We start from the raw sequence: 12,538 nt of genomic DNA on the forward strand, positions 1-12,538 counted from the left end.
TTACTTACTTGTGGTATACCACATCCAATTAGAATATAAGGCTTTAAAGGCATAGGCTGTCTGTTTCAGTCATCATTGTACCTCCAGCATCTCAAAGACTTTCAAGTACACAGCAGCGATTCATTAAATATTTGCCTAGTAGAAGAGTAAATTTCAAAAACTTGGGATTTCAAAGCTAAGTAGGATGGAAACTTGCATTCAGCTAAATTCACAAGACTACGTAGCAATTCACAGAAGAGTTCAAACTCTACGCTTGTTCCAAAAGGATCCAGAAATATGAGATCCATACTTATTCTAATCAGTCAACAAGATGTGAAAGCACTATTTATTGTGGCAGAAAGGATTAAGAAGGAAAAGTACTTATTATTAATCTAAATATATCCCAGTAAAATTTTGAATGATCACATGGACAGAAAAAAGTCTGGGTTTTTTTGTTTTGTTTTGTTATTTTATCAGGCCCAAAGAGGTCTGGAAATGTCGCCAGAATTTATAGGGTTTGAATAGTCCAGGATTAAATTAGTGACAGTGATATCCACATAAAATGCCAGATAAATTTTCAGTGAAATAAATTCTAGAAATTGTGAATAATGTTGCTGTTTGTTTTGCTATATTAGATCAAGAAAGCAGGCTTAATTAAGAGGTAATGAGGAAGCAGACTTGAAATTTTCTTCATAAAATGCAATCCCTAACTAAGAAATTAAGTCTTCAGGCAAGTTTATGTTTTCTGTGGAAAATATTCTCCTCCAATCCAACGTGTTTTAAATAAAATTTGCAGTCCTCATCAAAAATCTAATGTTATCAAACTCATAATGATTATCTGTAGGACATTAGTTACTGTGAGGCTGTAAAATACAAAATTATGAAGTTCTAAAAGACCTATCATCTAAGAGAAGAATGAAATAAAACAAAAACAAAATCTAACTGCCATTGAGCGGTTGCCAACTCAGAGTGACCCTGCAGGACCAGTCAAAACTGCCCCCATGAGTTTCTGAGACTGTAACTCTTTAAGGGAGTAGAAAGTTCCATCTTTCTCCAGAGGAGGGGCTGGTGGTTTTGAACTACTGACCTTGTAGTTAGCAATGCAATATGTGTACTGCTACCCCACCAGAGCTTCCAAATAAAAACAACCTGCGTCAGTCGTCCCTCAGTATTTTCCTGAAAAATCTGAAAATCAAAAGAACTAATAAATCAGGACTTTCTGACAAACTCAATTGGAAATACCTTCTACAAAATACTAGCTCTAAACTCAAGTATATCAAGGTTAAAAAATTTAAAGAAGACTCGGAAGCTATTCCATATTGATACTGAAGGATGAAAGGCATAATCATTAAATTATTTTGAAACAGGAAATAAAAATAGCTATTACACAAATATTAACAAAATTTAAATATGAATCATGGAAAAAATTGTAGTATTCTTCATTATAATAAATCTCCTGATTTTTAAAAACTACATTGGTGTCTCACAGGGAGATTTTCTCATTCTTAAGAATATACACAAAAGTATTTAATGATAAATAGGAAAACATGGATAGCTAGATCAATAAATAGAAATGACTAATGAAAGATTTTTAAGGCTAAAGAGTGAAGAAAAAGAAATTTATCATGTCAGTAAATGGGAAAATAATGAGTACTCCATAAACTAAAGGTAAATGTATCACAGACAGAACCACATGTCATAAGAAAGAAACCAATAAAAGGGCTACAATAACTATTTACACATTAATTGTGATTCAATACTATATATATATATTTAAATGTCTTGGAATAAAAGTCTTGGTTAATCAGCTTTCTTCTTTACCAATATATGTTTTAGCAAAACATTATGAAATCATTCCACTGTTGAAGTAAAAACTTAAGGATTTCTAGTGATAAAACAGCAAATTCAGATATCAAGCTTCAGATACAAATTGATTGGTTAAATCATTTCTGATTTTTCTTATGTTATATTTTGATAAAAATAAAACAATAATAATATAAGTAGTATCAAACTTGTAATTCTTCAGTTTTAGGAGAAGAAAAAGAAACATAAAATTACATATCTTGCCAAATTTTTCAACAGGTGTTAAGTAACAGAGATGCAAATATGACAATGAACAACCTGCCCTGTGCCTTGGACAAAAGCAAAGGCCACATAGCAAAGGTCCCGCACACCGGTATAGCGCTTGAATTTATCTGTCATATTGTAAATGCTAATTTTAATGATGTCATTGTTTCTATATAGTAAGTAGCATTTTGAGAGATAATCCAAATGACTTTAGCAGAAGGAATTTAATCCAAAAAATGCCATCCTAACTCATTGTTTGTAAAAAGAAGTTAAAGTATCTCTAGATATACAGATATATTTGCAGATAGATATATACACATGTATCTAGATATATAGCTGGACAATGGCTAGACCCAAAGAATAGACTCACACGTAGTGGTAAATACCAGTGTTAAATTGCATCTTAATAAAATATATCTATATATTGTCTTGGTACTACTGATCTATTTTGAAATGAAAGCGCTGCTTTAGCATGCACACACATAAACAGAGGCAATTTTCCACTGAGGTTACAAGTAGCATCATTTCAAAGTTCCATCAATGACACCCGGGATCACCCTCCCCAAAGCAAGAAACACATGCTGAGCCCAGGCTGCTCACTAATTACACAGATATTTTTTTTTACCTTGAATCTTTAAAGAAAAATCATGATTATAGGAAGTCCAAGATCATAATTAAAATAGAACAGCCTAAGAAGCCATTTGCGTACTCTCCCCCCATTTTTTGACACTGAATATTTGAGATAATATTATGGATGGAACCATCCAAACAGTGAATCATGGTTTTCGAAGTAGTTGTCAATTTAATGTTACCAAGAAACAAGAGTCACATCTTTACTTTCACGTATGTGAACGCTTCAAGGCATTTAGTTCACTTTATCACAGATCTTGTGCATATGACATTATCACGGAATAAAGAAACTTGACGACGTAGCTATGTTTTTACTCACCAGTTGTTTCCACAATGCCTTCTAGGATGACGACAATCTCGAATTGTTCACTTTGCATGCTTCGCTGGGACAAGTCATAAAAGGGGCTTTTGGCATCAATCACGTGGCAAATCGTGAGGGGGGAAACAAGAAAAAGTTGATCTGCCCCTGTACTAAAACCTACATCCAGTTCAAGTTGGTCAAGGGGCAGGAACTCACCCTCAGGTGTCTGCCGAGACTAGACAAGCACACAGAAAAAGAAAAGAAATCACTACTTGTGCTGAAATTTTCAAGACAGCCCAACAATAATTTACATCATTGCCAACATCCTGCACTATCAATCATCTGCAACAAAATCCAAACAAATCATTATGCAGCTATGTTCTAGCAAATGGGCTGAAATACCACATAGCTCATGTGGAGCATGTATGCATTATTTATAATATACAACTTACTATAATTACCATTCCCTAACTCATGAGCTTTGGAGAGATGCCTGGCCCAACTATGGCTGTTTGCACAAACTACAGAAGTGAGCGGGTCTGTGCTACTGCGAGACAGAAATCATTGCATAATAAATAATTTCATGCCAGGTTCTCTAAAAAACAACTCCACTGGCCACAGTCATCCAGTGGATTGCCCATCCTAGCAGCCCTAAAGGACAGGGTAGAACTGCCCCAGCGGGTCCCAAGGCAGGACATCTTTAAGGAAACAGACTGCACAGCTTCCTTCTGGAGAGTAGCTGGCAGCTAACATTTTGCTTAGTTTCTGAATACTCCAACAACTGAGCCACCAGGCCTCATTTAACCAAACAAATAGGCAATCCTTCTGGACTTTAATGTAGAAAAGGTGTATGAAAGGACTTCCTAAATTATTAAAAAGCCAAGAACATTAACTTGCTTTTCAATGATATTCAAAAGTGGCAGATACAAACTATGAGAGGAGAGCAAAAATGCTATGTGAGTATTACTCAGGAAAACACTCACAAAATGAAAATAAAATGAAGGATAGCTTTGCTAATGGATTTCAAACTCATTTCAAAATTTAACAATGAACTGTATTGAAATTGCCCAGTTCTTGATTTTATAATATTGAAAACACAGCGAACAAATTGTGCTAAACCGGAGTTTCCTGAATCAGAAAAGAATTTAAAATGTCTACATTTCCTAAGTTCATAGTTTTGCCAAACTTCCATAAAGTAGTAGATTGGGACTTCAGTATAATCCAGTAAACTTGTACAAAACCAAAAATCAAGTGCAATGTCTTTGAATTGATTCTGACTTGTAGCTAACTTATAGGACAGAGTAGAACTGTCCCCTATGGGTTTCTGAGATTGTAACTCTTTATGGGAGTAGAAAGCCTCATCTTTTTTGAGCAGAGTAGCTGGTGGTTTTGAACTGCAGACCTTGCAGTTTGTAGCCTAATGGAAAAATCCCTATGCCACCAGAGTTCCTAGACAACTGGTACTCTCTGATAATAATAAGTGAATAAATACTAAATATCAACAGACACAAAAGTTACCTACTTCATCTTTCCTTTTTATGCATTTTTGTCACATTTCTATTCTTGTTACCTCTCAGAATTATGTAGTAGAAAAAGTTTTTCTTTTTTTTAATATGATGATGGTGGTGGTAAAATAATGCTTTGGGAGTTAGGAATTGCTTGCAGAAAAATTCAAATTCAAGCTGCAGGTTAGCTAGCACTTGTGGGGGAGGAGTATATTTACTTAACAGGCTTTTTGCAAAACTAATAAAAAATACACTGTACTACCCAATGAAATGGTAGATGAAGACAAACTTCTATCTTATTCTTAGGGGTTACAAGATGTATATTGTCCTTTTATATGATAGTAAATTATTATGAAAACATTCTAAAATGTGGTTTAATAAGATATTCTCAGAATGAAGGGTTTCAAATCAATGGTGTTATTGTGTAGCATCAACTGCTTCAGAAAGTCTCAACAGCAGGTTCAGTAAATTAGAGAAGTTACTTCATCATTAGTGCTACTCACTAATATTAGTTGTTTGTTTTTTTGTTTTAAATCCAAAGGAAATTATTGAGACAATTTTCTTCTCTACCTTGAGATTAGATGAGGAAACACAAAGAAGAAAATAATTACTGACAGAGAGTAAAAATCACCACAAAGATTGATGGTACAAAAATAAAAACAGAGGCTCCAACAAGCAATGATAGAAGAAACTGGGTATTTCTAAGAAAGCCTGATCATTTATGTTTACAAATGTATTCACTAACTAGTAAAATCTGCAACTTCCCAAATATACTTATAACAAGTATTGATTCACATTTTTTAAATATCAAATGAAAAACAAATAATAAGCAAAAGACCTATACCCTTGTTCACTCGCCTATGTAAAAACTGGTGCTATAGAAACACAAGGTGGTAGTCTGATGTTTATAATTAGTGATCATAATTTGAGTAGTTATTATGAAGCCGTCTAAAATGTGCTCTTTCACAGTTAAATAATAGTGTTCAGATAGTTTTTAAGCAACTTTTTCCTTTGCAATAATTTTCAACCAAGATAGAGGTTTTATATTTATGTGTTGTCTATGTCAGTCAATATTAAAATTAGTATTATTTTCTTTCCTATAGTGTCTAATTCTAAAAGCTTTTGGAGTGAGCTATTAAATTTTGTTTTCCCTGGTTATCAAACAATCCATTAGTAGAAGCAGCCTAGCTATAGATAGCTATCAAGGGAATGCCAACCTGGGGTGAAAATATATTTTATTTTTAGCAATCAAAGTAGGTAATTTCTATGTAGGTTGTTTAGACTTGAGTAGGCACAGGTCTGTTCTATTTAGACTCAATATACTTTCTGACATTAAAGGACTGTCATATGCTCAATATTCTACCTCTGTTCTAAGTCCACCCCCCTCTTGTCCGGGCCTCCGCTTTCTCTTGTCTTGACATCGCGGTCACCCCAATAACCTAGGATTCCCTGCCGGCCCCACATCATGAGATATCTTTTCATCACATCAGAAATCCTTTGGGCATATGAAGTAACATATTCACAGGTTCTGGGCTTAGTGACTTCGAATAAAATGTTTTCTTTATACCCTACTATGGGAAAAATGATGATGAAAGATATTTTCCAGGTATCTGAAGTTTGCCATATATGCTTTGAAAAGTAATTTCCAATACTATTTATCATGTTTTCTGTCGGTCACATACGGGTGTGTGAGTTGTTTGTATGGACACATTATTTGCCCCAAAAAGCACAGTAACCTTTTCTTAACTATAATTATTTCTTTTTTAAAAGACTCTAAGAGATTATACATATTCACACTTTTGTCTTCTAGATCTTTTTCCAGTATATTAGACCATCTAATGTTTCAACTTTTAGTACACTCCCCTTTCTGAATTTTGTTTGCCTCTTTGACTTATCATAGTCTGAGAACCCAAATAATCATTGTGGAATTAATTTAATAGAGGGATTTGGCTCAAGCCAAGAGTGAAAGGTGTGGTTTTAGCATGGCAGGTGCTTGAATCACTGAACCTGTTTGAAATTTGAACACCTGGCTAGAACAAGATTATATTTGTGTTCAGTAAAATACAGTACATGTTCCAGAAAACGATGTATACTTACTGAATATATTTGTCAGAAGGGTACACATCAGCTCTTAGAAAACAAAATCCTAATCTAGGATTTCCTAATATACTGATGCAATTGACCTAAATTTCAGAGGTCCATGGGAGTAAAACATAAAAAAAAACAACAAAATTCTTGTCTTAGTTTTAAGTCTCCTGACTCACATGAGTGAGAAAAATTCTGTTCAAGGAACTACAATATAAATATGGACATGAAAATAATTTAAAATAAAACAGATAAAAGGGAGCTTTCAAAATTCCATTGTATTGTTAGCATTATATAATTATATAATTATAACCTGAGTATGTAATAAATCAGTAGCATTTATATACAATAATTTTATAATTCTCTTATTTAGCCATGAATTATTATATTTTAATTAGAAATATTTAATAATAATAATTAGGGATTTTTAGATAATAACACATTTAATCTTTCTTCACGATGTCACCTTCAGAATTATGATATAGAAACTTTCAGTTGCTAAAATAGTTTGCTTTGGTCCATATTCTTTTTTACCTCTATAAACTGCATTTCAAAGGGAACTGGGACTGTAATTATTTCCTAGATGAATGTGTGTAAGGGCAACAAAAAATGAAAACAATTTTAAAATCTTAGAATGATACAGTAAGCTTTTATTAATTTCTAAAAAGCTGATAGCTAGGGTTGACTTGTAGTTGATGAAATGATGAATTAGAATCATAAAATGTATTCAATGAATGCAAAAATGGTGGGGAAGAGGTTAAGCAAATGATAAAGTTAATGAGAAACTTTGTCATTCTCAAAAATTTAGAACATAGGATGGAAATTTTGGACTGGAAAATGACTCCTATACATTTTAAATTATTTCCCAAGTATCTGAAATTTGGGGAAAGGGCCAAAGATCTTTCTTCCATTTTAAAGCTTCCTGAGTGAACTCTACTATAGGAAATTCATAAGATGGAAAAAAATCAAGAAAAGCTAGGGCTTAATTAATTTTTTAAAGTTTACTCTCCAAAAACTATAATTAGAATATGATCAATTTAAAACTAATTTAGTACTGCTTAAGTTACAGCACAATTTTAAGGTACCTTCTAAATTCCATTTAGTATTTAAATATTTACACATTTCCATCATATTCAAATTGATCTATGGGCAGAACAGAAGGTTAATTCATGCCTTATTGTATGGAAATAATTACTAACTTCAAAGAAGTAATTAATTTCAAATCAGTCTGAATTCTCCAAGACTTCTAACAGGCCTAGAGAAAATCAACTGTGAATCTGAAAACTGATTTGAAAGTGAATCAAAAGTCCTAGATTCCTAAAAGGGACTACCACGGTCATTATTTTATAGACAAGTAACATCATATTACAGATTTCCAAGGACACACATACTCACCACAACGTTCAATATAAACATTTTAGCACTACACTGCCATCAGGCCCGTCACATGTGGCCATCCTCCTTCTGAGATAAATGGGGCCAAGTGTCCCTTCGGTCTTTGATCTCTTTCTCCCTTCGCACTAACCCATAAATGTGTACTAATAATGACGACTGTGCTTTCACTGATCTTTGAGTGAGGCTCTGTAATTTTGAACTTAAAAATGTAAACACTAATCCCTAGTTCATGAGATTTCCCTCTATTCCACTCTAAAGTTTGATCCAAGTCCTAGTTCCTCTACATCTCCACTGAAAAATGGGCTTCCAGGGCCATGTAAGGACAGACAAAGGAAGGGGGGAAAGGTAAATGCAAAGAGAGACAGAAAAGGAACCGAAGGAGAGGAGAGGAGGCTAAGATGGAAAGGGTCTGGCCTGCCACCCCCGACCCTCCATTTCATCTATGCATTCACTTCTCCTTCGTCAATGTGTGTCGTACATACACATACACTCCTAAGTCTGAAATAAAACCAACTTCCCGTGAGGTCAGGGTGATATCTGAAAGCTAAAATTAGGATATGAGACAAAAGCAAGAACCAAGATCAGCTACAAAAGAGCTCTGTGACTCAGAGAAAGTGGCTATGGTGGTGGCTTTGGCACTCAGACCAACATGAAAGATAGGAGCGCATGCACTTAATCGTAGGTGTCCTGACAGCTTAGCTAACAGCTTGGACAATGTTCAGAAGAAACGTTCTTTAGTGGATAATCATTTGTGGATTTAATAAAAATTTTAAAGCAGGTGGGAGGGGGTGGCAGTAACTGTCTCAAAATTAAAAGCTCTGGATTGTCTACAATGAAATTGTATGTTTCTTTGGACTCTTTATACTTGAAGTTACATGAATACTCAGGTGAAAATCTAAAGTGATGATTTTAGTGCTCAGTTAATTATCCCATTAAATATGCTTGTTTTATTAAAAGAAAGTGCCTTAAAGAATGGAATATAATAGATTGTGTGAGGTTTTTGTACCATTCAAATAAAAGAACAGCTTTATAATCCTCTGAGGGCTTTTTATGGAAATTACAATGACTGTGGACAGCATTTGTAACCCTACTTGCATATTCCCCTCCTACTCACTAACCACCCTCCAATCCATCAAATGTGTTTGCCTGTTTCCCTTTATCACTTGTTCTTACCTCCTCCTGCTGATTGGTGGGGCTTTTTTGTCCCTTCCCTCGGTTCCCACTGGATCCCCTGAGCACAAACCACCCTGCACTTTTCTGGAACCACATGAAAAATAACAAATCAACAAAAACACACAAAAAATCCCCCCATTACTTCTATTGAAAAGAAAGAAAGAAAGAAAAGAATGGCAAATGTAGCTTTAAAAGTGACCTGTACTTGGAGAATTGTTATACTTATATCAGAGAAAGGGAAGCTATTCTGAAACTGTGCTATTTTAAAAGCATAGGGAGCCCCCTAACAAACTCAAAAAGCAATAAGGGGTTTGGCCACTTTGAATTCTGGGCTATCTAACCTTAGACCCTTTGAACACTTTTAGAAATAACTTGGATGATGATAAGAAAAAAAATTGGCATATCCTGATGTGTGGATGCGATTTTATAAAGAATTACTGATTGTTTCAAGATTTAAATCTTAAAACGTTAAATGCAAATTGATCAAGATCATAAGGGTCAGTCATACAAAATAAAGTCATAGAGTCAAAAAAATATTTATGCATCAAGATATAGAATGAAAGCAAATCAATACATTTATGAGAAGAATCCATGAACCACATGAACCAGGAATCATTGTGTTGTAAAGGTAAATGAAATATCAGTACATGTGTGAAGACCCTAATGGATTTGTGTTCCTGCATCTACACTTGATCGCTCTTGTGTGGGGAAACTAAGCAGTATCTAATTTTCAATATCCATGTAAATGGGAAATAAAACGATGAATACATAAATGGTGTGTGATGTTAGAAGAGGAGAAACTGTACTGTTACCTTTCAATGAACAAAATTTAGGGTACCATAGCTGATCTTCTAGGAAAGAAAGAGGAATTCATATTAAAGGAACAGAAGGACCAAGAAATCAGCCTGGATATCCATGAGACAAAAATATATCCTTCTATTTTTTTTTAAATCTGGGTGCAGTATAAATATTTTTATGTTTTACAGTATTTAATTATTGAAGAGGAAATAATGTATTTGGAAAGATTTGCCTTGGTAACTGTCAGTACCCTATTAGTGTATGTGTGTGTCTTAGAAGGCATCTGGATAAGTGATTCTTTTTTTTTTAATTCTATAATGTGTTCAGGAATATTGTGTAATCATCCACCTAACAAGTTGTACATCAACGGCAGTCTGAGGTTTGTAGACTAAAGTGGAAACTCCCAATCCTTTAGGCCTAACATTAAATGAAAGGGTCCAGTATTTCACCTATTAGTCTCAATTCCCTAACCCAGACAATTTTATTAACATTCCCAACTGGATGATATATTAACTTAACAAGGCCACACTGTTTAGTGCCCATTCTCTAAAGTTAAAAACAAAGACAACTAAAATAAAAGGTACAAGTAAAGAGTTGTATGAAAATAAGAGGTAAGAGAAAGAAGATTGGTTTTTAGAATTTGAATAATGAAAGAGTCTTTAATACTTTTTGTGATTAGAAAACAGGAGCAGAGTTGAAAAAAATGCCTTTCGTGTAAGTGAATGTCATTCCAAAAGGTGTGTGTGACTGGGGTAGGGTGGGGGAGGGGGGAAGGGGGCAGGGAGAGGCAGAGAGATTAAAAAAGAAAAAACTTCCACCAACAGTGAGGAAATACAGAAGCAATATGCATGGACGATTTACAAGTGGCAATGATTCCAAAGCCATATCTGTGTTTTTACGGTATACCCCCCCAAAAAAATTCAAACTGATTTACGATACTAAAAAATATTTTGTATTGATATTGAGAAACATTTTTATTCATCAAATAAGAAAGGGGTAGTCAAAAAATCTAAAATCAAAAAATTAAGTAATAGAAAAAACTACCTATTATATATACTATACATAATGACTATGTATGTAAACATATTTTTTGTTGCCTCCAGTATTCCATAAACATATCTTCTTGTTAAAAAGACAAGAATCTCACCTGTATAACGCCAAAGGTAACGGTTAAAAGGAGGAACTGTGAATGGCTGTAATTGTATTTTATTTATAATGTATACCTTTGAATACTCTAGTACTAATATTGAACTATTATTGCTTTTAAATTTTAGTTTAGCTTCTCTCTAAAAGTGCAATTGATGGTTTTATGTCACTTCATGTCAGTCCCTAAGAGAAAATCAGAGTGACCTATTATAGAAATGTCTGCATTCTACTTTTGCTAAATGTTATTACCTCCTCAAACATGGATCCTTTTAGATGAAGTCCAAGAAATTAAAATAGGAATTCATTTTAATTACCATGGCTACAGGGAAAAACAAACAAAACACCAATTAAACTACACTAACATGCTAGCTAAAGAGTAACCGTTGATCAACCCTTCAATGCACCAAAAAGCAGGGGGGGATAGACCCCATAATTTTGAGGAAATATAATTGAATCCACATGACAGTCATTCTTACCTCTAGCACTGATATCGCCTGCATATATCAAATTAGGGGACTTTATAGTATTATGTTTCTTATTGTCATTAAATATTATTCTTATCACCTTGTGTTAATATAGCACCAGGCTCCAAAATCTGTCAACTTGTAAATTTTTCAGGTTAGGACATTTCTTATGGTACAAATTTCATTATCAAAGCCCTTTCTCAGGGTAAATACTGGGTATTTTAAATTCACTGAACCTTTGTACATATAAGTAAACTGATTTGTAGACCGATTCCAATGATTTCTGCTTTACAAAAATAAGGACAAATTTAAAAAAACATTTCTCAAAACACATGACCTGGGAATAAATCTTTGTTTTAATAAATGATCATTGTTTTAATAAATGACAGTGTATGTTTATAAAACATAATCTGTAAAGGCTAATTTTCTATTTCCAATAAAGACCAATATGGTCAACTACTCTCTGAGTATCTTCTACAAGCATGTCTAGGGTATATATCCCATGAATTCCTTTAAAGAGACATTTGCACTATTTTAACTATCAAACCGCTGCTGTCTGGCAGGCCTGCTTAAAGAAAGATATACTTTGGTTTAGTCACAGAAATAAAGACATATAAGAAACAGCACTCACTTCCATAAAAACAAAACAATTACTAAGAACAATTCAACTACTCACTTAGTTGAAACAATGATAAGTGAAACTCTAGACTAAGTTCAATAAAAAAACCCTTATGCAAAGTTAATTTTTTAAAGAGTATGCTCTAAGTAAGACAATTATTCATAATTACTTTCATGAAAATATACATCAGAGCCAACTTAGGAAGTTCCCACTATGCTATACAAAATTCAGTATATGAACTGCACACAGCAAAGTAAATACAATGTGCAGTGACAGGGCAATTGACCTGCTTTAATTCTATCATTAAAATGAGCAATCGTTATTAGTATAAGATTTTATAAATTAAGATGGAAAATTACACAAGGTCAAAACTTTT

At 33.7% G+C, this 12,538-nt stretch overlaps 1 protein-coding gene across 6 annotated transcripts in view; it reads right to left on the reverse strand.

The window, feature by feature from the left end:
- The window catches only part of KCNJ3 (potassium inwardly rectifying channel subfamily J member 3), a 160,333-nt gene that overhangs the window by 144,241 nt on the left and 3,554 nt on the right, over positions 1–12,538 (reverse strand). For 5 of the 6 annotated variants that reach the window (XM_004703812.2, XM_045298796.1, XM_045298801.1 and 2 more), the window contains one exon: positions 2,996–3,212. The exons of the other annotated variant lie outside the window; for it this stretch is intronic. In XM_004703812.2, the coding sequence (XP_004703869.1) occupies positions 2,996–3,212 (217 nt within the window). The remainder of the gene's footprint in view (positions 1–2,995; positions 3,213–12,538) is intronic. 6 annotated transcript variants of the gene reach the window in all.

Source organism: Echinops telfairi, unplaced genomic scaffold (genome assembly GCF_000313985.2).
Source record: "Echinops telfairi isolate 266 unplaced genomic scaffold, ASM31398v2 ScPeMD7_4;HRSCAF=17, whole genome shotgun sequence".
Taxonomy (NCBI): domain Eukaryota; kingdom Metazoa; phylum Chordata; class Mammalia; order Afrosoricida; family Tenrecidae; genus Echinops; species Echinops telfairi.